Raw genomic sequence first — 27,141 nt, 5'->3', positions numbered from 1 at the left:
TTATTTATAATAATCAGAACTCACTTTTTCAGCCGTAAATGCGCTCGCTGCTTCGAGATGTGTGTCACTGGACCATTCGGAGACGAACTGCACAGCTGACTTGAAGTATACGTAATGCCGAAAACTAAGGGTCGTACGGCAAGTCAACGACCTCGACTTTCACTTTCACTTTGTTATCGATAAATTAATCGTATGTTTATTTCGCACGAGCATCGTCCGTTTACCCAGCAAGAGGTAGAAATCTCAGGGCCGCGAGGCTATTGTCCTATAACTCCGAAACTTTCTGAAAAAAAGGGTGGACCCTGTATTCGAACAGTTACCCGAAAAAAACCGAAACACGCGAGTGCCATAAATTCCAGTCACACAGCGGTCCCTCTCGTACCCTTTTTTTTTCGAATGACGATCCCGTTGTTTTTGTAAACGTGTTACGGCGTTCATTTTCGACACATGCGCAATGCCCTTCCTAAACTTTTCGGAAAAACCTTGCGTGAGATCAGTGTTGTTCGAATCGCGGTAGAGAGAACATCTCTAAAAACTTAGTTTAAAATTCACGGTTGATAATGTGCGTGTTTTTAATAATTATATTTAAACTAATCACTGGACTGCGGATTATTGTGCAAAATAAAAGTTGGCTGCTTTTGCAATGGGCAGGAGCCAGATATCGGATTTTTACTTTAATCATTTTAACAAGTTGAACATAATAAGTTTGCGTTTTTAAATTATTTTATTCTCTCACCGTTTTAAAGTGCACCTACTCATTTTTGGTACAAATGCACGAAATTCGCAGTCCAGTGATTACATTAACTGACTGTTGCGTTGCAATGCAAGCGATATTGCAATTGTTATTGTGTGTCGGCAAATGTGAACAGTGGTCGCGAGTGTGGAATAAACATACGATTAATTTATCGAGAAGAAAGTGAAAGTGAAAGTCAGGATCGTTGACTGGACATCCCTTAGCTTTCGGCATTGCTATGTCCATGAAGTCGGCTGTGCAGTTCTAACATCTCGAAGCAGCAAGTGCATTTACGGCTGAAAAAGTGAGTTTTAATTATTACAAATAAATTTCTGCTCTTTCTCTTGTTCATTGCATCGCCGCGACGCAACCCATCACTACCGCTCAGTGGATCCTGCTGCCGAGTCGAACTCTCCCCGCCATCGCGCTCTGATTGGTCCGTGTTTTATGTTAATAATTCCTTAACACTAGATTTACAAGACCTGTCAAAATAACGGAAATTTTTAAACTTACAATTATTAAGAGTGAAACGACGCACTCGTGAAGAATTTTTTAATAGATTCGTTTCTTTCAGTTCATGCCAATAAAATGGCTGAAAATCTAAGTAAATACAATTTTCTTATTTTTACAATGTAAAATAGTCACTTTTAGTGCTCCGTAAACCTAATGTTAAAGCCGGACCACCCATTTGACGGAGTTGATACAATTTCGGGACACCCTGTAGATTGCGGGCAATATAATATTTGTTACAAAATGGCACTGTTCCGTATAGATAGTAGGCAATACAATATTCGTTATGTTCTCTAAAATTGCACAGTTCCGTATAGATTGTGGGCCATACTTGTCACGTTCCCTAAAATGGCAACTATCCCGTGTTGAATTGCACTTCCATGTTCATTAATTTTCCTCTAATATTTTTCTCCCTGTACAACATGCGGCAGCTCGAAACAACTGAGAAAATTGCAGCTCTCGAGGCGATAACGAAGAAATCGAAGATTAACCGACGATACTGCGGGCAACAGAGGGATCGAGCCTAATCGGGTTTAATCAGTCCGAGGGAATTATGAAAACGTACCTGGTGGGCAGTCGTGGATGATTAATCGGATATTTGTTTTACCATTATCGTTCGGAAACGGTCAGGTTCGTCGATCCCGTTCAATTAAACGTCGTCCATTCGTTCGGAAGACGGGCCCACCCGAATATGTCGAGGCCAAATTGGCTTGCGTCATTTCTAAACGATCTAGATAGAGGGAGAATGAGAGAGAGTGAGAGAGAGAGAGAGGTGACCCTCGAAAATAGGTAATTGTAAGAGAAACACGGTGTTGTTTGCGCGTTTTAACTTCGGCTTGACCGACTAGCCCGCGGGATAAGAGAAATACCTGGCATCGATACAGAACGATAACGAATTCAACAAACACTCAAGAGATAACGCGCGTGCTCGCGCCGTAATAAAGTACATCTTAATCCGGAGCCTCGGTACGAATCCATTGTAAAACTGGCACGTGATACGGTGCGCGGCCACGAGAACCATGAGACGATATTGTAATACTCTCCGCGGATGATAGTCTTCGCATCAGGATTCCTCGATCGGACGCGTCACTGCATTCCGAGAGGAGAAACATGAATTTTCATACGCGAGATGGAAATCTGGAAAATCTGAGAGAGATCTGCGTGGGTCGACTCCAAGCGACTCGGAGTTACTATGTTTTCGCGGCGATGATAATCGAGACGCTCTCTCGAGCCTAAATGATTTTCTTCTTGGGAAATTTCTAGCCGTTTTGCTCCTTTACGGCAGCTCCATTTTTTTGCTATTGCTATGCTTCTAAATTGACAATAATTCTTTATCAGTTTCTTTGTTTGATTGTACAAGTCAGCACTAGATACTTTAAATTAGTTTCTTTAGACATACTGGCAGTTTATGTGTTGGATGATTCTTTTTATGATTCATGTGTACATTTTGATTGTACAAGTCAGTACTGGATACTTTCAATTAGTTTCTTTGGACATACTGGCAGTTTATTTGTTGGATGATTCTTTTTATGATTCATGTGTACATTTTGATTGTACAAGTCAGTACTGGATACTTTCAATTAGTTTCTTTGGACATACTGGCAGTTTATTTGTTGGATGATTCTTTTTATGATTCATGCGTAAATTTTGATTGTACAAGTCAGTACTGGATACTTTCAATTAGTTTCTTTGGACATACTGGCAGATTATTTGTTGGATGATTCTTTTTGTGATTCATGTTTACATTTTTCAAGTTCAATAGTACATTTTTAATTTCAACTGTATCGATTGTACTACGGTAGAAATTGAATTTGTTGATCCTTCGCGTGCTCCATTTTCATCATACGCAAAAAATCAGCAATGGGTATCGATTGACGTTGAAATAAAATTTACTTAAAAGTAAAATTAAATATCTAAATAAAAATAGAATAGAAGTAATCGCGTTGTGCCAAAAAGAAGTTCAAACAATTCTCTTCAACACAGTGCTTCCAAAAGAAACGATCACTTTACCGACTCGTAGTTTCGCAATTGGAAAATCCTCGTCGACTTACGAAATTTACGAAATTCAAAATCATCGAGCTCGCTGTAATATCCTTTGGTACAACTATTTCTGGAGTCCCGTGCAAGGGGTTAAAAATGCGAATGAAAGTGCAAAACTGGGCGTCAATGGGTTAATATCAGCTCATTATCAGCGTTCCGTCGGCTCGGGAACACGTAGGCCACTTTCACTCGCGCTCATAATACGATCGTATCGCGCCGTTTTCATATTTACCTTGAGATTCCGCGTTTACCCGGCATCCCCCCGCGGGGAGGGGGGGGGTATATATCCGCGAAGGATTTTCGCCGGTCGGGGAATTTTAGCGAAACGCAAAAATCGGCTCGCACACGTTCGAACGACAACGATATTCGCGGAGAAGCACGCCCACCAAACGGCCGGCGGCGTTTCGATACTAATTATGTGCCAACGCGACCGCGGAACACATTGTCATGTCAGCCAACCACGTGGCGGCAGCTGCCTCTCTGGTACCTTTTTTCCCTTTGGAATTCGCCGAGCGAATTTAGTCGGTTCGCGGGGGTCAATGCCGCTAAATTCATTTTCGCAAGCGTTACACCATCGTTCGAGCGATCACCACAATCTTCTGCTAGCAACCCTACGGGAATGATACAGTACTGTTGACAGTGCGATCTTGAATGGCAGTGTGATCTCAACGGTGTAGTCTTGACAGTGTGCTAAAAATTGCCATTGCTTTCAATCAACGTGGATACTAATAGCTGAAAGGAAATCTTTGAAGATTGAATAATGGGTCGATAAAAATCTCAGGAGAATCGAGAACGGCTCTAGAAAATGGCTCGGTAAATACGTCAGGGAAGTGGCTTACTAAAAATATTGAGAAAATGGCTGGCTAAAAATATTAATAATCTTGAAGGGCTCGATGGACGTCTGAAAATGGTTGAAAGTTGCCGAGCTTCTATCGTTTCTGTCGCAATTTACCCGATAACCATAGATAATAACGGCAACTATCTTGAAGATTGAAGTCGCGCAGGTGATATATCGAATAAGTTTGAATCCAAGTCGATTTTCTTTCTTGTAGCTAGCAGTTAGATCAACGGGCTCGATCCATCATTTCCTCGCATGGAACGCGTTATCGAGTCGCGTGTTTATCGGACGGGGAGTCGGCAAACTTGCGAATTGAAGCAGAATGTGGCGACAGATGTTGCGGAGTATCGTTGGGGATGTCGAAGAACGATATGAAATGGTGTTGCTGCGAGTTGAACCTTACTCTCTCAGCGAGTCGAGAAACGTTTCGTCATCGTGCGATCGAATATGTCTTCCAGCTGTTTAAAAAGATTCGGAAGATAATCAGGCGAACGAAAATTTAACACTTTGTTTGTTTAACACATTGATAGACGATTTCTGTACAAAATAAAATTTGCTCGCCTCGGTTAAAACGAACCGAAGGAGCCAATCTTTCTTTTAATCATTTTCGTGAGCTGAGTGTATTCCCAGATTCTCTTAATTTTTCTACTGCTTTAAATTGTACTCGCATGATAACTTAATCAGTAACTAATTTATTTCTTTCGGTATATATTTTGTGAGAAATGGCTAAAAATTTGGGAGTAACTGAAACAAATTTGGAATTGCCGGAAGAGAAAGAATTGCTTAATTTTTCGTGTGCATGGCGCAACGGCAATCGATCGATGAAAACACGTTCTATTTCAATGAAGACGTTGATGGCGTGTTTATCAAAACTTGCGAATTACAGAACAATACGACGATGTTGCAATAGGTTGCGACAGACATTGCATAGTACAGTTGCATACGAATTGAATCATATTCTCGGTGAATCAATTAAACATTTTAGCACGATCGAATTTCATTCGTTGGTGATTCTATAATATTCCACGACGAAGGGAATTCGCGTTTCCAAGACGAACATTGAAACGAACATATTCAAAATCATTGAATAGTGAACCACAGATTAGTACTGTAATATACATATTCATGCACTATATCGAACAAACAATACGCAGTGAATACGTTCCATCGGAATGGGGATGGGGAGAGTTGGGAAACCAGGGGATTAAAGCAGCATGTAACCAGACAAAGGTTCGAGCTGTTACGGAATGGACCTTGGTGAATAAACTAACTTTATCAACGAACGATCGGACACATTTCCCAGCTATCTCAACAAGAACAACAACAAACTCCGTGGAGCAGAATCGGACAACAAATTGCTCCAAGACTACAGAATTACTAAGACAAATACCGGGGGATTTGCAACTTCAAACATTGCAAAATTATCAAGTATCGAAAAATTTGTTCTCGAACGACAACAACACCGACGATCAACACTGAACATGTGGACGGAGATTTTATGTTTGTCGAATGGAGGGTCGTGAAATTTTCATCTTTGAAGCATTGTTGAACCCAACAGATGCAGATGTCGAAGAACGGTGTGAACCAGGGATCACTATGAATCTTAATCTCGGTTAAATAGCTCGGTTTCATAGCACTTTGTCAACGCAAGATCTAATACAATTTCCATCTACTTCAAACCGACCAATGTCAACCCTATGAACTAACATTCACTCGCGGCGACCTCTGCGATCTCAGATCCACGTTTCCGAGAGGACGTCCATCATGGCGGTGCGTTCATTAGACGGAGGGTCATGGAACTTGCAAATTACAATAGTAATGTGACATCAGATATTCCGAAGTTCATTGAAGACGTCGAAGAAACGATATTTACCTCGTTCCTACGAAATGGACCTTAATTTCAGTGACTCGCTAACATTAACACAAATTAAAATCCAAAGAGGTCTATCGAAGACACAGAATTTGTCCTAACCGAGACCATGTGTTGCTACCAAATGAACCCTAACGTCAGTGACAGGGCCGTCGCTTTATCAACGAAGGACAGAGCCCATGATCTAGAATCCGCATCTCCGGGTGGGGCATTCAAAGATCTAGAGTCGATGAGGCACAGAATTTCTCCTAACCGAGACGTCACTGACCGGACCGTCGCTTTAACAATAAAAAACAGAGCCCATGATCTAGAATCCGCATTTCCGAGTGGGGTATTCAAAGATCTAGAGCCGATGGGGCACAGAACTCCTCCTAACCGAGACCATGTGTCGCAAAGAAATGAACCCTAACGTCAGTGACAGGGCCGTCGCTTTATCAACGAAGGACAGAGTCCATGATCTAGAATTCGCATCTCCGGGTGGGGCATTGAAAGATGTGGAGGCGGTAGGAGGTAGAATTTGTTACATACCTTGTTTTTGGGCGACATGGCTGGCTAGGAAGGATCGTCGACGAGGTCTGATCAGGAACGAACGTCCAGGATCGTCGAGCAGGTCCGATCGGGAATGAGGATCGGTTGACCCTCGCGTGGAATGAGCGATCGAGTGAGAGAGGGTGGATTGCGAGACTCGGCGGGACTCGCGCCACCTGAGTGGACAGCGTCCAGCGACGGCACGGAAGAACGAGCGATATGAAAATGCGCGCTGCTGAACCACCGGCTGACTTATCGCGTCGCGGGCTCTCCGACGACGTCCATCCGATTCCCCACTCTATGGAATCTCCATCTCACTCCATTTCCCTTGGTCGAGTCTTCTCCCGTGTGCATGTGTCCTATCGTCTCCCGTTTTGCTTTATAGTTTGTCGCGCTCCCTCTTTTGTTTCTCCCCCCTCCCTCCCTCTCTCTCTCTCTATCTCTATCTCTCTGTACGACTCGCGAGCAGAGTCTTCTCTCTCTCTCTCTCGCTTTGGACTCGAGAGACCCTAGCCGTCTTCCTTCCGCTACAGATTTCCACGCAGGCATTAGTCACGACGAGAACGAGCACAGACACCGTCGGACAAAAGCGATCTATCGATAGGTACAAAGTTCTCGCTGTTTGTGGATACCGATACCGAAAGCGGGATAGAGATATCGGAAGAGGATCATCGTCTGAACGCGATCTTTCCACAGACGTTCTATCGACTTAGAGAATTTGTTCGCAAAACGGAGACATTCGGTGTCCGATCAGATTTTCGGGAAACGCGTACACCACCGGACGCCGTCAGACGTCATCGGCTTTTACCGATCCAAGGGTTCAAGGGTTACCGTTCGAGGGTTTACTCTGTTCCGCGATTTTTCTAATGGACGTTGTTCTTTCGAACGTCGTTGCTAAATTTTTTTTTTTTTGGAGACCTCGTGGTTTCGGTTATTAGTGGATTGCGAATCCTCGTGGAAAATTTTCTATCTGAACTGTAATAATTTGTTGTGAAATGTGGAACGAGTGCAGGATAATAATAATGTGATTTTTAAATTCTAATGCGTTTGCTGTTTTAAATTATATCTACTGGTAAAAATGAGTACAAAAATTTTGTACACATATCGTAGCAGCGTTTATTGAAGACCTCGTGTCTTAATATTTTGATTTATTTGAATTTTTAACGGATCATGGATTTCACGCATTTGTGTGGTAAGAATGAGTAGGTGAAATTTAGAACAGTGGAAGAACCAGTGAGCTTTTCATTCGGTTCGAATTTCTCTTGCAATCGAAAACAATTTTGCACAAAAATCAGCAGTAGTTATCGGGTAATTTGATTTTATCCGAAGGTGTGAAAAAGAAATGCGAACGGTTGCAGACGTTGTCGTTGATGTAAAAATAATTTGTTTATCTGCGCGATTTGCCGTGTTATGAAACCTTTTTATCAATAGACGAAGATCGATTATTTAATAACATCATCTGATACAATGATTTCCGATAACATCGCTCCGACAACACGTTACGGGGAAAACGATTCCTCCGGAAATTCAATCTTCAATGAAAATGTGAAAATTGTAATTTATAAATTCAGAAAATAGCTAGCTTAGATTGTCAATCTCACTTGCTTTAATTTTCATGAAAATATCGAGAAATTTCAATAGATTCGGGTCTTGTTATTTTCGTGATGAACAAGATACGTACACCAAAGGTACACCGAGGTTGAACAACAAGCTTGCTATGGGAATAATAGCAGTAATAATTGAGAAAGATGAGAGACGTTTATTGGAAGCATGATTCAGACCACAGTGCCGAACGTCGACGCCACGCGCCGGCGAGCGAACTGTTCGATAACCGATTCGATCCGCGAGAGCGAAAATTCGGTTTGCGGGGAGGGGAGGGGAGGGGAGGGGAGGAGGTTCTCGAGGGAAACGTTTGAAAGCCAGCCAATTATCGTCAGGACTCATCTAGTTCTCCGAGTTACGCTAACCGGGATCGCGGTTTCGTCATGGAAAGAGTTTTCTGGGGGCGCGTTTCTGTTTTACGACGAAAATAGAGTGGCGTTCGGTTACTCCCACGCGCGCACACGCTTACGCTTGTGGATACGCCGACCTCGAATTCGGTCTCCTATACCTTCCGGTTTACAAGCGGGGAAAATCGGGGCCGATCGATAACCGCGGATGGTATCGGTACCATAAGTAGAAACTAGGCGATAGGAATGCACCCTATCCGGGACATGTTCGCCAAGCGGCGTCTGCGAAGTTCAGAGGTGAAGCCACAGGCAATCTTCAATGGGGAAACGAGACGAATACAATCATTTCGAATTCCTCGATGAACGAGGATGAGCCGAGGAAACCCTTGAAGAACGGATCTGACGATTAACGAGAGCTGGACCTACGAGACCGGGGGTGAGTTCGGTCGTTTTGGGGGTGAATCGAGGATCCAAAGAATTATTGACCTTTCTTAACACGTTGACCGCCACGTCACCCATGTGTGGCTGACGGAATTATTTGTCCAAGTTTTGAAATGAATTTTTACGTTAATACATTCATTGTACCAGATCAGGATCTGTAAAATGCAAGAAAGTTGGAGGACTACTCGATATCATATATTTAATTATTTTCAATGTTTATTTCATTAGCACCAGATTTACGGGACCCGTCAAAATAACGGATTCTAATATTTTTAATTTACGAATATTGAGATTGTAATCCATTTTTAGTGCTCCGTAAACCTAGTAGTTAAATAACTTACTTTGATTTTATGGAATTTTTGAGGTTTCTGGTTTGGCAGTCAAAGTGTTAATAGGTTCTGTTTGAAACGGAGAACGCGGAACTTTTTTCAAAAGATGTGTTATCATATCGTAATTTGTCGATCGATAGCTATAGTTTTTAATTATTTCTAGTTTTAATATTTTTTGGAAAGAATAGTCATAATAGCTGTCCACCCTTCTCGGGAAAATTGAATGTGAATTGTAGGAACCGAGTGGACATTTATCATGACTAGACTGCAAATCTTTATGCAAACTTTCATTTTTATATTCAATTTTATGAAGACGGGAAAAATTTCTTTCATTTACTGAATTTAGTGAAATAGATGTTATTTTATATTTTATAAATTTGCACGTGCTACAAATGAAAATCTCTGCAGTCTAATTATGATCGCGGAGAAATTGATTGTAACAAGGAGAGGTCGGTCAGAGTTGCATCGCAATTTTGTAAGCGGATAATGTGTTAGCATACGCTCTATAGTGAATGAGAACTGCCTCAACGTAGAATTACGAACTTCACGTGTGAAACCCTAAGCTTCTGGACAACAAAATGCTCCAAAATGTATTATTTTGTAGAGCTTTTAAAAACAATAGTACAGTATCCGTTTAATTCTTAGCTTCACTAACATTTTCGTAGTTTTAGTCTTTAAAAAATTGGAAACTTTGTTCTGAAAAAGAAACAATTGGAAATTTTTGTCAATTTGCTTCCTCTAACGTAAGTGACACAGTACTATCATTAACCCTTGAACAGTGTCCACTCTGCAGTGTCTGGGTCCAATCTGACCCCACTAACCGACAAATTATTTCAATCATCAGCTATCTAACCCTCGGCACCTTTCTTTGCAAGCACATACAATGTTAGAATGATCGCAAAAATAGAGTTTTATTTCGGTCTAACAAAAACGAACAACAAACGTACACATTTAGAAATTTCGTCTGAAATCTCCACCACGGTTCTAACTGAATTTTACAGTCCTGGAGCTTAGTTAACAGCAATAAAACCATCAAGATATCCGCAGGAGCTTCAAAAATACGTTTCACAAAAATTCGCAAACCCGTTCAAACAGACCCAATCACCACGTACGTGCCAATCCCACAATTTCCAAAAATTTCCACTTTCCGAGGACGAACGAAACCTATTTCATAACAATTGAAACAGACCCTCGCCAACCATGTACCAACCGTGCAGTTGCCAAAAATGTCCGAACGATTAATAAAATCGTTCCACGAAAAATTCACAGGTACCTCCAAACAGACCCAATCATTACCGATTATGCGAAACCGTGTGCTATCCAAGGATTACCTTTTCACGAATCAAATTACAAAACCAGAAGAGGTTACAGAAGGGTACGGAAGGTCGAGATTCGGATGCAACTCGAGCATCCTCCGTCTCCGTAAGAATGAATGAAAATCAGACTTACGATGTTGTTGGCCTTGGTGTGTATCTGCAGGCCATCGTCATCCCCGATCTGCTCGCCGATCTGTTCTCGGCTACTTGCGGGGCCCATGTCGGCGCCGCGGCGCCTCTCGATTCCTCTAGATCCTCACTGCCCGAAATCGGGTGGACCGGGTGGATCCAGCAGTGGCTAGATCCAACGATCCGATGGGGAGAGGGAGAGAGAGAGAGAGAGAAAAGGAAGGAAGGAAGGAAGGAAAGAAGGAAGAAAGAAGACGATCCTGATGACTGTCTCGGGCGGTCGCGGCAGGCGCCCCGTGTCCTCCCTTTATAAACCTTGGCAATCCATCGGGTTCCAGCGTTCGGGTTCTCCTGGAACCGTCGATAGCTACCCAACAACCAGAGAAATCTTCCTTTTTCCGGGCGTATCCTCAATCCATCGGCGTGTCGGGACCCACCGTATAGCACACAGTAATCGGCCCCAGCAACGATCCTCTATACCCCCCGTGGTATCGCGGATGTCCTCTCGGATGGACGTCGCTAGTGCGTCACCGGTCCCTGCTCGGTGCCCCGTTGTCTCACCCGCGACACGACCGCCACCACGAACGATTTACCACGTAGTTGCCGACGAGGACGAGGACGAGGACGAGGACGAAGACTAGAAGGTGGACAAAACAGGAGTACCCTCGAGGTCGTCTTCTTCCTCTGTAGAGACCGTGTTGTCCTCCAGGGTTTGTCCTTCGCGGGCGAACGTGTGTACCGACTCCCGGACCGATTCCGAATCGGTTCGGGGACTTTTGTTCCTTTCGATCTCTCTCCGCGGCGGTTTTTCTTTTCACGGATCGAACGCCGGCCCGGGTCAAGACGGACGCGAAAATCCTGTTCGAGGAGAATTTTCTCGCAGACGATCCCGCCGCGGGTGGGTAGCGCCGCGGCGCCCCGGGATCAATAAAACGACCGCCCGGCCGTCGCCTTTCCTAGGTCCTGCCTGCCTGCCTGCCGTGATCTCCCGTTTGCTCGACGCCGGACGTCGCGACGCGCTCCCTCCCCCGACGCCCCAACCCCTCTCGCCAGGCAACCCCCCACTAGACTCGGAAGACGAGGAACGAACGGTTGCAGCGAGCAGGCGCGATCTCGAGGCGCGCACGCCCCCATACGGTCGCGCGCCACGGGCCTGCGCAGGTCGATTATCGACGCGATACCCGAAGCGTCGGTATTACCATGCGCCTATACCTATCGTCGTGGACACCTATGTCTGTCCTTGTTAGGCTCATTCTTTCCTTCATTCCTCCTCTTCCTTCTTCCTCATCTTCTTCCAGCGAACCGTTCATTTGCGAGTACGTTTGTCCCCTTCGGTCGCCGGATAACGAAACAACCACGACACCACCGGTTCACGCGTCGCTGCGCTCGTCGACGACTAGTTTTTGATTAGAAACATTGTTCACCACTGGATAGTGGAAATCGAATTGTTGCTGTCAGCGTTTAACCCGTTGCGCTACGATTTATTTTTAGGATTCCAGAGATTTTAAGTTACTTGTCTATCGGACAAAAGGAAGGATTTGGAGCAGCACGTCTCTGTGTCGAGGAAATAGATTTCGGATGTAAATGATTGATAGTCGACCGATGAAATTTTTTCAATTTTATTGTTTGTTGAGAAGCGAGAACGGGAGCTTGACGATTTTACAAAAATTATTGTGGAGCGTGGACCGCGTGGCGATCGATATTCTCTAATCGACCGTTGATGATTAATTTCCTTTGATCGACGATTGACCATTAATTCCCTCTGATCGTTGATTGACGATTCATTTTATGAGGCGACTGATTCGATCGGACAAGCCTAAATCGGATCAACTTTTAGAATCGTTTAGATCAAATTAGAAATTCTGATCGCTGGTGCCCGACTCCACGGTGCCCCTTCGACCATGATGACCCGTGGCACCATGGTGTATTTAGGCCCAAAAACGCGGTGAAAAGTCTCCCTTTTCGAACTATGTTGAAACGATTCGTTTTGCATTTTTTAATTTGTGCTTATTGAGATTTTAACACTAGGTTTACGGAGCACTAAAAATGACTATTTTACATTACTTTATAAAAATAACATGAATGTATCGATCAAAGTTTGTAGCCATTTTTTTAGTAATATATACCCAAAGAAATCAATTTGTTAAATAATTGCTCATGGATGATTTACAATCTCAATATTCGCAATTTAAAAATATTAGAATCCGTCATTTTGACGGGTCCCGTAAATCCAGTGTTAAAGACGCTTCTATGAAAATTTTTATAAAGTAATGTGAAATAATTGCTTTTAGTGGTCTGGAGATCTAATGAATAAAGTTCGGAGTTCGGAATAATAGTTAATTTTGAAATTATGAATAGAAATACGGGACGAATGTATCGCTTCAGTACATTGAATGTGAATCTATTGTTTGGAATTGTATAAAACGTTGCTCTTATCAGGTAACTATCGAGCGATCTTTTTCGGCTTATCAGCTGAAGACACTCGCTGGAATTTCTTTTTAATCTTTTTGACTACGTCAAGTATACATTACGCTGTTATAGATCGTTATCGAATTACTTGGTTGCCAGAAATCAAAGTTTTAAAACTTCTCTAGTGCTGGGAGCGAAAGGGTATTAACGCGATAAGAATTTATAACAGCACAATATACCCCGGAGCTAGTAAAAAGGATTACAGAAGATCCAACCGAGTATCTTCAACCGGTAATCAAAAAATAATTTCGAGTGTAGTACTGATAAGAACAATGTCGAGTACAATGTTAATTTTCATTTACTAATTCAGTAACAATGGAATAGTAGTAATTCAGTTTTTATATTTTTAAAGCCCTACTTTGAAAGTCTATATAAAGAACATTTATTAACCCCTGGTAGGTAAAGTATTAATAAAGCTTTCGCTTTGTCTCAACAATAGTTCAACACTCTACCGTTGTTTTTGTCGCGAATTGAATGCCACGTGTTTAGAAATAGGTAGGTTAAAAAAAAAGCAATGGTTAATGTGCAAAACATGGTTTTTACGTTATTAAATTTGTTAACAATTTAATAAATTCCGAAACTTTTAAATATATTGTATGATTGCGGTTCTCATAAAATGAAAAAAGTTATATAACACGGAAATATCCTCGTTCGAAAATTGGTTTTCGACTTGCGACAGTTTCGAGTACAAAAGGTTAATTTCACGCAATCATTTCTGATAAAATGGAGTAGCGCCGGTCACCGCGGTGACCCGAACGACATTCAACGTGTTAAAATAGTTTACCAGGAAAGGAAGGAGAGACTGCAATCAACAATGTTTCCCGGTAGATCGCGGAAACCGACTGCGTCAGGTGCACGGATCGATCCGAAAATATGTCCGTGGTTCAATTAGGTTGAAAGTTGCGGGCGAGTTAGGTGCTTTTCAATTGTTCCGCGACTGTAATTTATTCCGCGTGTAATTGCGGGTTCGGCGGAACGGTTGCACGCGTGTGCGTGCGTAAGTGCATACGTGGGGTTGCGGCTCGGAAACCAGTTTACCGCAGTGTTCGTTGTTGTGGGTTGCGCCGCAACCTTCGAACCCGAAGGCCGTCGCTGCACAATGAAATTTAGAGTAACGTGTCGAGCGTTTCTAATGCACTTTTCCGGCGACGATACTATTCCGTGCACGATCGACTGGCATTACAAACACAAATACAAAAGCGCGACCCGGCGGCAAAAACAAATATCCGAGCGTAGAAACGAAACGTTCCGTAAAATCGATTCGGGCGTTGCACGGTGGGGGCTCTGTAAACTCGTTTTTTCTTTTTAAACTAAAATTATTTTAGCGTTATTTTGACCACGAGAAACGGGGGTTTCCAGCCCACTGTGCGTCGCTCGGTACGTGGAGGCCGGTATCGCAGAGAGAACGATTGTTTAATTGCACAGAAAATATTGACGCGCTCGATTACGCTTTCCTGCACAAGTTTTTCCGTGCAATCGATTCCGGCGTCACTCCGTACGCCGTTCTACACAATTGCTTTTATTTTATAGCTGCATAAAGCGGATCGATATTCGACAGTTCCCCGGGCCAGTCACGAACATGTTCCAAGGATATCCCCGATGTTTGACATAGCCGCAATTGCGGCTCCGCGTGTTGTAACGTGTTGCTTCGCGCGGAACGCTCGCGATAACATTCTACGAATATAAATATTATTATCGGTGCGCTGCGCTGCCGTCGGAATGCAATTAAAACGATCGCGTTCGGTGGTCCCAGAGCTTTAATTCGCGGAGATTAGAGGGATACAGTCTCGACTGGCGATACGTGTTTAATTCGGGCTCAGGTATTTCTGCGAGTTCCTCAAGTTCTTTATCACTTGCTTCGCGAAACTGCTCATCTCGTTCTTGTTCGAGGCAGCGATAGTTTCTATCTTGTCGATCGGCAGGCTCGCCAGTAGATCTTGTATGTATTTCGGATCGGTCAGATTGTACGTGATGGAGTGCAGCACACGAAGACACAGCAACTGAACCTCGCCCGGTAGGGAATCGTTCCTCAAATAATAGTTCAACGCGTCGCCTATCCGGGAATCGAACAGATGCAGCAAACCGGTCTCATTCATACTGACGTTGTACAGCGTCATGAGCATCAATCTGAAAAAAAGTACACCGCAGTCAGAAAAGAACTGCCACCGCCACCGCCGCAAAGATGTTTGGCACAGCAAGGTCATCCCCGCCATGCTACTGAGTCATTCCATTGTTCCACTCCCACCCTTCCACTCTCCCCGCCGCTGGAACCACCTACTGATAGAGCAAAACACTATACTCGGTCAAGGTCGTTGCTATTTGCACGCAACAGAAGTGCACTTAATGACTAGACTGCGGATTTTATGCATTTATCAGGAAAATAGATCAATGGAATACAAACCTGTGGAAGCATTAGGAGGAAGTCGAGATTTGTGGGAGATTTTGCAAATATTTATCGGAAATTTACCTTTTTATGGAAAGGGAACCCTGCGAGATCGGCAGGGTCGGCATGAGGCTGACTATCTTCCGCATAAAGCCTTTGCCGTTCGGGTTAGTGATTAGGAACTCACGGCCCTCGGGACTCGCGGATATATTCGTCACGATGCCCACTAACGAGATTATGAACTGGTACTCGTCGTTACTGGTCGGGGGGAATGCGGTCCGATAAGTTTTCATGAACGCGTCGAAACTTCCATCCGTTATCGATAACAGTTCGCCGATCTTGTGCTGGAACTGCACGGAAATCGGCGGCTGCCGCAAAAATCGGCAAATGCGTAAAGAGGAAATTCGTTGTACCGAGGAAAAAATGTTTACCGCGGTGAGCCAAACGTCAACAATCTCGGGGAACCTGGACGCTCGCCACGTTAGATTGCCCAAAACCGCTCCCAAACTTGTGCAATAAGCGCTCTGGTTGAACAACTACGAGAAACCAAGACATTAATGTCCGTGAGCTTTTGTAAAGAAAAAAGAGAAACGGTGAGAAAAAATAATATTCGATCGTTTAGCCGAATTATTGCCAAGTCACTTGTTCTTTCATGTACTCTAGTTCCCTCTGCGTCATTTTGTTCGCCTCCGTTTGCTGATGCAATTGGGCACGCAGTCGTTCGCATTCGAGTTCCAAATCTGTAATTTTACTGTTCTCCGCTACGGCAGAGAAACATTTTTCTCATTTTCATACGCTATTAATGTTTGTCCTATCTGATCGCGTTAAATATTCACCATCTTGCCTGATCGTTTGTTCGCTCGAAGGCTTCCGATGAATCGGTTGCTGCTCTGTCTCTTCTACGTCCGTTATAGTCAATTTGTCTATATCGAAATCTAACCCCGAATCGATCAACGCTCGAGGAACATCTCTTATGAAATTGTGCACGTTTTTTTGCACGGCGGTTAGAGAGTCCTTTACGGATATCTGGAAAATAAATTGCAATGCTTTTACCATACAGATGCGGACACGCGGAAATAGACTTCCTTCAGCGGCACTTCCGGTTGTATGTTTTTATCGTGTGAACGTGAAATACCGTTGGCCGATTTAAAGGCTGACAAGAATTAAAAGGATACACGCGAAGCACAGGGTGCCACGTACGTACCAAAAATAATTCTTCGTCTTTTAGTTTCATCTCGTCTACGTACGCGTTCGCGTTCGTGTCCATGTTTACTCGATTGAATTTCGCGTAAATGTAAATTATTGTTCTTTTAGGATTCTTAGCCGATTAATTGCATCGAGAACGGTGTCAGCGGATTCGCAATCTCTCGAGTAGTTCATGCTGTCTCGTCCTAACTCTGATCAGTGTAAATCTTGGCTATGAATTCAAATAAAATTTCGAAAATATACCTACTGACTGTCGCATAAATTCGGTGCAACTGAAAGACCGTGGGAGGCGTTACGTTAAAGTTTGTTCACAGATATTTTGTCGCTTACTTGAAAACAACTCCTCTTCTTTTTACGCTATGTCCACTAAAATGAAAATTAACCGTACATTTCTCTTTAGCGTGTGCTTTTAATGAAACGAGATTAAACTGTCTTTTTATTGTTAAATATTTTATTGAAGGTTCACCTTGCCTCGTTGAATCTCGCCTTAATGCGAGAACATTTTTGGCGGCAAAGTCTACCGTAGCAATTTTCTGTTAAATACAGTTTCGTGGGAGTTGTTACGTATTCCTTATGCGATCACCCAAATTCTATAATTGTTCCCGACATTTTTAAATAAAGTTTGTTATTCCTTTCGTATGTAAATTTGAATTGGGATCGTTTTACGGTTAGGATTTTTTTCGTTGTGAACACAACCTAACCCACGCGACGCATACGCACGCCGCGTGGCTTGGATTTTATGTATCTTCGAACACCGTGTACAGTGTGCGCGTCTTCGTGTTATGATGCAAAAAATAGCGTTAATTATAACCTCGCGATTAGAAGCTCTTTTATTTTTCAACCAGTTAGAATCTCATTACAAGAAACTGTCGTCGGCCGAGTGAAATAACGTGTAAGTTGCAGAAATGTGTGTCATTTACTAGTTCCATACGTTAGAATTTCATTCATGAATTCTTCTGTACGCGACCACCGTACTCTCGAGCGTCTATACTGAAGGGAACAACACTCGGTTTATTTTGCAATCCGAATTATAGAACACTATACTGTGCGACACAGGTTCTTTCGAGTGCGGTACAAATTTGTCGAAAATTAAAAAAGTTCTCCGTATATTCGGCGAATTAGACCGCACGATTACATAACATTTTTGTAAAGGTCACTCGCTGCTTTCAGGCGCAAAAATGAAGTTCTCCGAAGGTGATACAGTGCTTGCCAAATATCCAGCCACCGCAGAGTATCAGAAAGGGAAAATACTAAGCTCCAGAGGTGACCAATATAGGGTGCAATTCGAAGCCGGTGCTGAATATACTCTTCACTTGAATGACATAAAGGTATCTCTCATAATACTGTTACGAATATCGGTCGAAGGTATCGATATCGAAAGATGAAACAATGTCTAAATTGTAGTCTGTGCATTGCAGAAGCTTGATAGATGCAATTCGTTAAAATTTCAGACAAACAGAAGGCCACGAAGTACAGTGCGATCCAGCAGCAGGGGTAGAAGGTCCACACGAAATTCTCCGAGCAGGAAGTCTCCGAGTAAGCGCTCACCTGGAAGATCTCCATCGAAACGTTCTCCTGGAAGATCTCCTTCTGCGAAAAGAGCTTCGACGAGGGGCAAATATGCAAGAATTACTTTGCCACGAATAAGCGTACCTAATGGTAAAGTATTTCTGGAGAATATAGGTTTATTTTGAACAAATTTCATCTTAACGTAATATAATTTTTTATGGCTGTACAGAGGCAACCAATGTTAAGACTGTAATTAGCACAAAAAGTACAAATGAGGATGAACAGTCTGTTGAGTCAATGCCTCTTCAATCCCGGTTGAGAGGACTGGGGACAGTTACACGTAGGTCTACTAGATTATATTCTGGTATGATGAAGCCTGAATCAGATTATAAGATGGAGATGTTGACGAGAAGTATTAATAGAGCAGTCTCGCTTCCAATAGAAAGGAAGCTTCAGTTGCACGATTTGCACGTTGAGAGCAAGGAGAGAGGCCTCTCGGTGCAAAGAGATCAAGTGAGTTTTGTTTTACACGTACCAGTCTCTGTAGTCGAGTCGCATCGATTTGACTGGTAACTTTGTTTCAGGATCTGTTGAAGGCAATGCATTACGAAAAGGAAGTGGAGCAAGATCCCCAAGTGACAGAGAAACGGAAAATAGAAATAAACATGGTTAGCGAGCCCCAAGAGTGGGGAGGACGTTTTGGAGCTTTCATTCTCATATTTTTGGGACCGCTGCTCATAATATTGCCGCAACTGATGTGCGCTCCGAAACATTGTAAATTCGGTGTACCCAAATTCCCGAAGGATGTGAGCTCTTACATTAACTTGAAGGCTTTTGGAACATTCTTGGGATTTTTCTTGTTCGTGGCTTTGGTTTCAGTCACCCCAATTGGAAGAAAGGTCAATGGACTTGAGAGTCGAATTGGAAGACTGCAATACCGTTTAAATGGTAGTTCAATATTTTCTGAATTTTACGACCGAATACACAACAAACAAGATTGTAATAACTTTTCGTCTTCGTTTTCCAGGATTTTTGTGCGCTATTTTATCGTTACTTGTATTTATCGTGTGTGTATATAAAGAATTGGGAGTTACTGATCTCATTATAGACAATTACGTACAACTTTTGATGAGTGCATGGCTGCTCGGAGTAATCTTGTCGATATTGTTGTTTATCAAGGGAGGCAAAGCTCCTATAGCAAGCCTCAACATTCATGGTTCTACGAACAGTCGAATCTATAATTTCTGGCAGGGGAGAGAGATAAATCCACGAATTGGTCCACTGGACATTAAAATGACCATTTTCCGTTCATCCATGATAGCTACGGTAGTATTGTTAAACATTTTAATTTTAAATATTACCATAGATATTCTACATGTATGTATTCTCTTTTTAGATGCTTTTAAATTTGACCTTTGTGGTCAAGTCAATCGATGAAACACAGAGTTACACCATGGAACACCTTCGCATCAGTGTTCTATCGATCGCAGCATTGCAAATAATCTATGTCATGGATGCACTATTCTTCGAGTCTGCGGTTTTAACATCATTCGAAGTAATGTACGAGGGGACTGGTTACATGTTAAGCACTGGCTACCTGTTGTTCCCATTTTTACCAACCATTACGACAAAATACGCATTGTACAATAAGTAAGTAATGAACGGATACATTATAAATGTAGATGAAATACAATTTTATTAATATATTTTTCTTTAGGACAAGGTTCAGTTATTTGTTCGCTTTTCCTGTGTTCTTTTTCATAATCGGATACTTGCTGTATAGGATTAGTAACTCGCAGAAAAATGAGTTCAGAAGGAACCCCCTATCACCAGCATTAGCTCGTAAGTATCATATTTCTTGTGGTAATGCCAGATGTGCTGATGTATGCTGTTTTACAGACTTAGACACGATATCAACCATACGTGGAAAGAAGCTACTGGTGTCTGGCTTGTGGGGCCATGTCAGGCATCCGAATTATTTGGGCGATATAATAATGTGGTGGTCGATATCATGTATAACTTTAGCATGCGATATTCTACCATATTACTATGCGATCATGTGCACAGGATTACTGGTTCACCGTGCAATAAGAGACAATGAACGGTGCAAGATGCGCTACGGATTAGCTTGGGAACAGTACATGTCGCGTGTAAAGTACATGATTTTATATCGTATATTTTAAAGCTATACATTCTTATATGTACAATTTTTAGTAAGGTATTATTAGATGTTAAAGTCGACCCACAAAAGAGTTGTACCTTTTAACATTTGCAATGCTCATTACTTCATAGAATGACATTTTACGTATTTTAAGCAACTGATCTTTTAAACGTTAAGATTAGTGATGACATTATAGAGTTGAATAACAAAGACTCGGAAACCAAAAAAAAAAAAAGAAGAAAAGAGTGACCATGGCACTTGATGCATAAGTTTAATTGTACAGTTCATCTTTTAAAATCGTGTAGAATAAGAACGGAAAGTGCTATTTTATTAAAAAAAAAAAAGAAGAAGAAGATATAAGAATTATCAATATATTTGATTTTTAGATCGAGTTATAAAACCAAGCTACTTGTTAATAGAATTTATATGTACTATAAAGTATATTTCTATAAAGACATTAAGTAAGAATTTTATACTTTTATACAGATATGTATAATTGACCATTGACGAATAAATAATTTTTCTAGTACTTGCATGTTTGCAAAATTAAATGAATCTAAAAGAAATATGTAATATTTGGCGAAAGATAATAATAAACGCAGAAGCTGTACTCGAGGAAGTGTTTACATTTTCGTAAGTTTTCTTCTTCGCCCCTTTTTCATTGGATTCGCTATCCGGAAATTTGAAAAAAACAATTGTGTGATCGTAGAGTCCTCTGTTGTTGAATCGGCGTCATAGTCTGTTCTGTTATTGTCAGTTGCGCGTAATGATACGGCATGACAAAGCAGTAAGGGTTATGTAGCACAAATTTATTTCGTACATAACAACTACTGTCATATTTTGTTGATAAAAATGGCGAGTTTCTTTGGTGAAGTAGTGTTCCCAGTTTCGCGAGCGTTTTGGGACGACGAAGATGAAAATGAATCGAGTGAAAATACAATCAGTCAAACGTAAGTTACATAAATGTATCAAGCTTTTATAACCTCTTCGATGTAAATATATTTGAAATTGCAAGTAACATTTGCTTAAATATATGTATGTATATTTCAGTGAATTTTCTGTTCGATGGTTGAAAGAAAAACCGGCGAAAATTGACACGTTAATTGTCGTTGAAGGCGAAATATTAATTGGTAAGTACATTTTCGCGGATACCGGTAGCGGTGTTCGTGTTATGTTTACAAAAATCTAAATCTAAATTGAGTAGACTTGAATATTCGAGTTTGAGGACTTAAATAAATCCGAGCAGTAGTAGAAATTCTAATTTGCAATGAAATTATAGATTTCTCTAGAGAATGTCTGTGTCAAAGCACAGAAGAAGCATGTGTTGTGATAAACGAGGATGAAGAAAAAGTCTGCATAATTTATCAAATTAATAATGGAGTATATTTATGTGTTGTATCTCCACGATTCGATGTGAAGTTCGCGGGCAAGCTGGTTGACAAGGTACATATACAATTAATTTGAATGACTATTCTTCCATATTAATTTTGTATAATTTTATTAGATGTCTGAAATTCTCTTGAACACGAAACACACAGTTTGTGTAACAACTCGTCACGTGTCACACTTCAAATGCAAAGACACACCGGATGTACCCTCCTTTTTGAGAATGGTTGCCTCGAAGAACGGGCAGAATGTTTGCAGTTTGAAAGAGCCTCTTCTGGAGCAACCAAACATTGTGTACGGAGTGACAGCAGGAGGTGAGTTATCGATTGACGTTACAAAATACATTTCAAGGCAATGGTTTTAATGACAACATTGTGTTTCTTTACTCAGTTTTGTCGTACGCAGAATTTATGGAGCTACCGTCAGTTTTGTACATTTTATATACAGACAGTTTTGTGTTAGACTCGGTGTCTGCAGAGCCTCTTATAAAATTATTCACAGCAATGGATTGTACGATCAACAATGTTTCATTCGCTGGAAAGGACTTTTTTAATAAAGGAAATCTTTACATGTAAAATTATCTCGGAGACGTTCCGTTCCATACGTATCAGTTCAGAGATTAAAATATCCAGGTGTTAATCATACAAATGTTTTTATAATTAAATACTATTGTTGATAGCAAACCTTACATATTTACAATATTTACAAGACTTCGATTAGTATCTTTTCAGTAATACTAACTTTAATAGTAATAGTAACACTTACATCGGTAAAAATTATATTTTTGGTGCAACGTTCCATGTGTTAAGGTTGTGGTGGATAGTATGTTCGTGGTGTGGGCGCTGGAGGTACAGGATTACTAGGAGGAAAGTACGAAGCGTTCGTGGGATAAGGATAAGGTTGAAACGGTGGTTGTGTTGTAGTAGGAGCTGGCGGTGCGGGTCTGATGGGACCGGATGAACCGATATGGTGCATAGGAGGAACGATGTGGTTCATGGCGTTTACAGGGGGTGGAGGTATAGACACGTTTGCCGGAGGAAACGCTGGCGGGTAGTTTGTGTTATTAGGCGCAAAATTAGCTGGGTACGTTGGAAAGTGCGGAGGCACTTCCATCGGCTTCATGGTTTCTGTAGCGTCTGTAGTTGGACATCCATTGGCGGGCACTGTAGGGACTTCGACTTTCGTAGACTTCCCTGGTGTGACTGCAATGGAATATTAATACATTAAAAAATAGGTCTAGGCCCGCAACAATTTGAGAATCAATAGCTTCTAAGAAAATTCCCAAGAATACTTAAATTTCTCGAGAATGATCCCAAATAATCTTGGGAATCTCGAAAAAAATTCTCAAATATATTATATTTTATTTGTGTGTACCGTTTGGAGTAGTAGACGCTGATTCAGTGGGAGGTGGCGGTACAGCTCTGTCCCTACACGGTTCATTAGATGGTGTCATCGGTGGTGAATCCGGAGGCTTCGTGTTATTAGCTTGCGAATATAAATCTAATACTTGATGGCATATATCTGGAAACGAAACAAAAATACACGTGCGCGCATGTCCACAGTGTCAGGCTGTAAACAGGCATATAAGTTAGAGTACCTTCTAAAAGATCCATAGTAACATCTTCAACGAACATGTCCCACCATCGTAAGTGTTTCGGTTGCCTTCCATTCCAGTCTACAACTTCGAACTTACTGAGCTTTCCTGCTAAATACATGAGGGCTACTGCTATTATTTCTGGCTCCCACTGCAGGGATAATGTGGTGCATAAACTGAAAGTAAGAGAACAGTTTTTGTGTACTATTTGAACTAACTTGAATGCATTCGAATACAATTCATTTTTACCTATCGTTGACAAATGTCCATGCCATTTGGACCATTTTTTGTAGTTTGTTCTTGTCGCCTGTAACACGTTATTTAAACTTTGTGCACACTGGTTTAACTGTGCCTTTATACAGGGTGGTTCAAATGAAGCACTACTGAGTGTTCGATGTACATGAGAAAAACTTCTAAACTTGTCCTCCTCTTTAATTGAAAAAAAAGTTAGGTTCATAGCTGTTACAGTTTCGGAGAAAACAGCCTGTGTCATTTCATTTGAAGCAGCCTGCATAATTAAGAAAATCGCGTTCATTGATTACCTTTAAGGCATTTGGCATATTTCAATAGATAACTATATGGATGCTCGACTTGCAAGTCAAATTTGATAGTTTGTAATAAGATTCTTTCCAGCGTCATGACCTCTTCCTGCGAAGAAAAAATCTATATCAATTGGTTGCATTAACAATATCATTTGCAAAGTATAATCCAAGAAAGTCTAACTTTGGGATCTTCTCCAAACGTCATGAATTTCTGGTCAGTCAATAAAGTTTTTGCAGTCTTAATGATGTCTTTACACTTTTTTGGTGTCTCTTCTACTTTGCCAGCAAGAAATAAGCAACAGCAAGCAGTCACCTGAAAAATATTAAAAGATATATTTCTTTATTCGACTATAGAACTAAGGATGCAAATATACCAGCAAGTAACTTGCAACATTTTTTGCAGAGGGCCACTTGCAGAAGTGTGTACATTTGTTTGCAAATGTTATTTATTTGTTGGAGGTGTTTACGCATATTGCGAGAATCACTCTCGCGAAAAATGTTGCAAGTTACCCGCTACTGTATTGGCACCTTAAAAATAGCAAAAAGTACTCACGTATCGTGGGAAATTCTTAAACGAATGAAACATATAAAATCTATGAAAATAAACAACACCAGTTGCCATTGTATTATAACCCAGATCCATTTTTGTCCCAGTATCAATGATAAAGCGTGCTCCTTCTTTTCTATATCTACACTCAGTCTCATAATCGATACCATCCTGAATGGATGGAGTGTTCCTTAGCTCCTTCTTTTCGTAATACCAGCATGGCATTTTTATTTCTCTATAAACAATAATTAATGTGACAGTGCTGTCTAAATTTATACAAACTTTATCATGACATAAACCTTTCATCAAATTGGAATTTTAAAGAGCATCAAAGGAGTAACGAATAGAAAAAGAAATTCTGGTGAATTATTCGACGTAACATAATGTAACAACACTCCTCGCCACAAATGCAATCACTATAGGTTAAGGTAATCATCGATGTGGACGATACTCTTCTCTTTCACTTACTTCAACTATTCTTTACAAATAGTATCACAGAAGTTCCTCAGTTCGAAAAAGTAATTTTCCGACGTATGGTACAAACAATTTACAAAAATTTGTTACGATTAACAAACACTGACCACTACATATAATAGTTGCATGAAAACACCACCAGAGAGGATACGAGAGTGCTCACGCAATGAGAGTTTTTGTGCCTCCGGTACAGTGCTGCCCCCATACTAAATTCTAGACGGGATCAGATTCAACTCTCCCACGTTTAGCCTGGATCAGATCCTACATAAAGCGAAGAATTACTCGTCATTACTACGATTTTACTACCATTTTAGTTTTATTTTGTTCTATTATGTATACTCAACGTTTAACTATGTAATTTATTTGGTGAAAAATAAAGAATATTAATTACAACAGTTAATGTGCTCTCCTTTCTCCACCCTGATCATGAATTAAGTGTTGTATCAGGTGAAAATTTGGTGCCACCTCTTTTGCTATCATGTTCTCCTAGTAGAAATCTCGCAAATCGCGTAAATTTTCGAAAAAATTGAACTTTGTATTAGGAGAACATGATATCAAAGGAGGTATCCGAATTTCAGTAGTACAAGTCAACGTCAGGCCAGACGCTCGAAAAATTTCGATATTTCAGTAGTATAAGTCAACGACAAGCCAGACGGCCGAAAATTTTCTGCAAATTTTCGGAAAATTTCGACTTTTGTATTAGGAGAACATGATATCAAAGGAGGTATCCGATTTTCAGTAGTACAAGTCAACGTCAAGTCAGACGGCCGAAAATTCTCGGAAATGACAGTAGTATAACTCAACGACAAGCCAGACGGCCGAAAATTTTCTGCAAATTTTCGGAAAATTTCAACTTTTGTATTAGGAGAACATGATATGAAAGGAGGTATACGATTTTCAGTAGTACAAGTCAACGTCAAGTCAGACGGCCGAAATTCTCGGAAATGTCAGTAGTACAAGTCAGCGACAAGCCAGACGGTCGAAAATTTTCTGAAATTTTTCGGAAAATTTCAACTTTTGTATTAGGAGAACATGATATGAAAGGAGGTATCCGAATTTCAGTAGTACAAGTCAACGTCTGGCCAGACGCTCGAAAAATTTCGAAATTTCAGTAGTATAACTCAACGACAAGCCAGACGGCCGAAAATTTTCCGAAAATTTCGACTTTTGTATTAGGAGAACATGATATCAAAGGAGGTATCCGAATTTCAGTAGTACAAGTCAACGTCAGGCCAGACGCTCGAAAAATTTCCGAATTTTCAGTAGTACAAGTCAACGACAAGTCAGCCGGTCGAACTTTCTCAAAAATTTTCGAAAAATCGCATTTTCTATTAGGAGAATATGAAATCGAAGAAGGTGGCACAAAATTCAGTGGCATAGCTGAACGACAAGTTGGACGTTTGGAAAAATTGAGGGTTCAATAAATTGTATACGCAAATTTCTCTTTTCATTACATTGTCTTTATTTTGTTCATTGTTGATTCTTACATAATGTGATTATATTAAAATACAATATTAAATGTTGACTTATAATGTGGATTGCGCATGTTATTGTTATATTGTCATTCTAATTGTTATCGCACATGGTATCGTCCAGTAATTTGAGGTCAGGGTTATCCAGCAGTACGCTCGAGGACTAGTTGCTAACAAGTATCCGGATTTAGCTGCAAGATGCATCGCATTGGTGCGGCGAGTATTCCTGTACAAGCCCAGACGAAGTACAGGAGTAGACCATATGGAGTTTCGTACCGTTCGCCATAGCGGTGCTCTGATTGGCCCGTGTTTTCGTTGATAACTCCGATGTGTGACAGAAAAACACATTGAGTGGATGGTCTATTAACGTACCGTGTCTATGGTGATAATATACCAGAGAGGAAATGAGCGTGCTCACGCTCTGGGTTTTAGTGTCCCCACTTTTCTGCATCTTTTTAGCCTGTATTAGAACCTGCATCATCTTTTAGGCTAGATCAGAGCCTACATAGAAGAGCCTCTATTAACATAGAAGTAGCATCCACTCTGGCATTATTAGGAATCCGCTGCTAATGATGCAGGTAAGATGATGCAGGTTCTGGTCCAGGCTAAATATTAGACTAGGGGGCAGCACTATGCCGGGGACACTAAAATCCCGGGCGTGAGCACTCTCATTTCCCCCCTGGGTATACTACTGAGTAGTAAAATTGTTTTACGA

The 27,141-nt window shown here is 41.2% G+C and overlaps 5 protein-coding genes across 9 annotated transcripts in view; 2 read left to right on the top strand and 3 right to left on the bottom strand.

Moving 5' to 3' along the window:
• Nucleotides 1–11,330, bottom strand: part of LOC143361490 (monocarboxylate transporter 9) — a 30,550-nt gene extending 19,220 nt beyond the window's left edge. For 2 of the 3 annotated variants that reach the window (XM_076800924.1, XM_076800926.1), the window contains exon 1: nt 10,688–11,330. In XM_076800924.1, coding sequence (XP_076657039.1) covers nt 10,688–10,774 — 87 coding nt within the window. In that variant the 5' untranslated portion in view covers nt 10,775–11,330. Of the gene's footprint in view, nt 1–6,519; nt 6,860–10,687 lie in introns of those variants that run through there. The other variant, XM_076800928.1, reaches the window with a different exon arrangement.
• Nucleotides 735–20,940, top strand: Lbr (lamin B receptor). 2 transcript variants are annotated; one of them, XM_076800951.1, is made up of 9 exons: nt 735–1,037; nt 17,912–18,069; nt 18,193–18,400; nt 18,480–18,763; nt 18,835–19,198; nt 19,278–19,576; nt 19,647–19,900; nt 19,968–20,092; nt 20,150–20,940. In XM_076800951.1, the coding sequence occupies exons 2-9, from the start codon at nt 17,920–17,922 to the stop codon at nt 20,431–20,433; spliced, it is 1,968 nt and encodes a 655-aa protein (XP_076657066.1). In that variant the 5' UTR covers nt 735–1,037; nt 17,912–17,919; the 3' UTR covers nt 20,434–20,940. The 2 variants fall into 2 exon arrangements, with proteins under 2 accessions (XP_076657066.1, XP_076657065.1); XM_076800950.1 differs by lacking the exon at nt 735–1,037 and adding an exon at nt 17,491–17,633.
• On the bottom strand, nt 13,101–17,202 carry LOC143361512 (heat shock factor 2-binding protein). The gene is made up of 6 exons (XM_076800983.1): nt 16,740–17,202; nt 16,372–16,561; nt 16,178–16,296; nt 15,967–16,071; nt 15,620–15,885; nt 13,101–15,279 (listed from the first exon to the last, which is right to left on the bottom strand). The coding sequence occupies exons 1-6, from the start codon at nt 16,800–16,802 to the stop codon at nt 14,958–14,960; spliced, it is 1,065 nt and encodes a 354-aa protein (XP_076657098.1). The 5' UTR covers nt 16,803–17,202; the 3' UTR covers nt 13,101–14,957.
• A 210-nt stretch (nt 20,941–21,150) lies between the features above and the next one.
• Psmg1 (Proteasome assembly chaperone 1) lies at nt 21,151–22,480 on the top strand. Its single transcript, XM_076800979.1, has 5 exons — nt 21,151–21,361; nt 21,462–21,541; nt 21,691–21,854; nt 21,916–22,111; nt 22,188–22,480. The coding sequence occupies exons 1-5, from the start codon at nt 21,264–21,266 to the stop codon at nt 22,370–22,372; spliced, it is 723 nt and encodes a 240-aa protein (XP_076657094.1). The 5' UTR covers nt 21,151–21,263; the 3' UTR covers nt 22,373–22,480.
• A 114-nt stretch (nt 22,481–22,594) lies between these two features.
• Cyck (cyclin K) lies at nt 22,595–25,213 on the bottom strand. Of its 2 annotated transcripts, none has more exons than XM_076800963.1 (8): nt 24,949–25,213; nt 24,487–24,715; nt 24,115–24,246; nt 23,934–24,054; nt 23,641–23,698; nt 23,395–23,567; nt 23,172–23,318; nt 22,595–22,999 (listed from the first exon to the last, which is right to left on the bottom strand). In XM_076800963.1, exons 2-8 carry the CDS (start codon nt 24,703–24,705, stop codon nt 22,602–22,604), a joined length of 1,248 nt encoding a protein of 415 aa, XP_076657078.1. In that variant the 5' UTR covers nt 24,706–24,715; nt 24,949–25,213; the 3' UTR covers nt 22,595–22,601. The 2 variants fall into 2 exon arrangements, with proteins under 2 accessions (XP_076657078.1, XP_076657079.1); XM_076800964.1 differs by having other exon boundaries at nt 23,934–24,039; nt 24,949–25,210.
• Between the last annotated feature and the right edge of the window lie 1,928 nt (nt 25,214–27,141).

Source organism: Halictus rubicundus, chromosome 15 (genome assembly GCF_050948215.1).
Source record: "Halictus rubicundus isolate RS-2024b chromosome 15, iyHalRubi1_principal, whole genome shotgun sequence".
Taxonomy (NCBI): Eukaryota; Metazoa; Arthropoda; class Insecta; order Hymenoptera; family Halictidae; genus Halictus; species Halictus rubicundus.
Note: the sequence above shows the minus strand (reverse complement) of the source record. Positions and strands in the feature narration are given on the sequence as shown.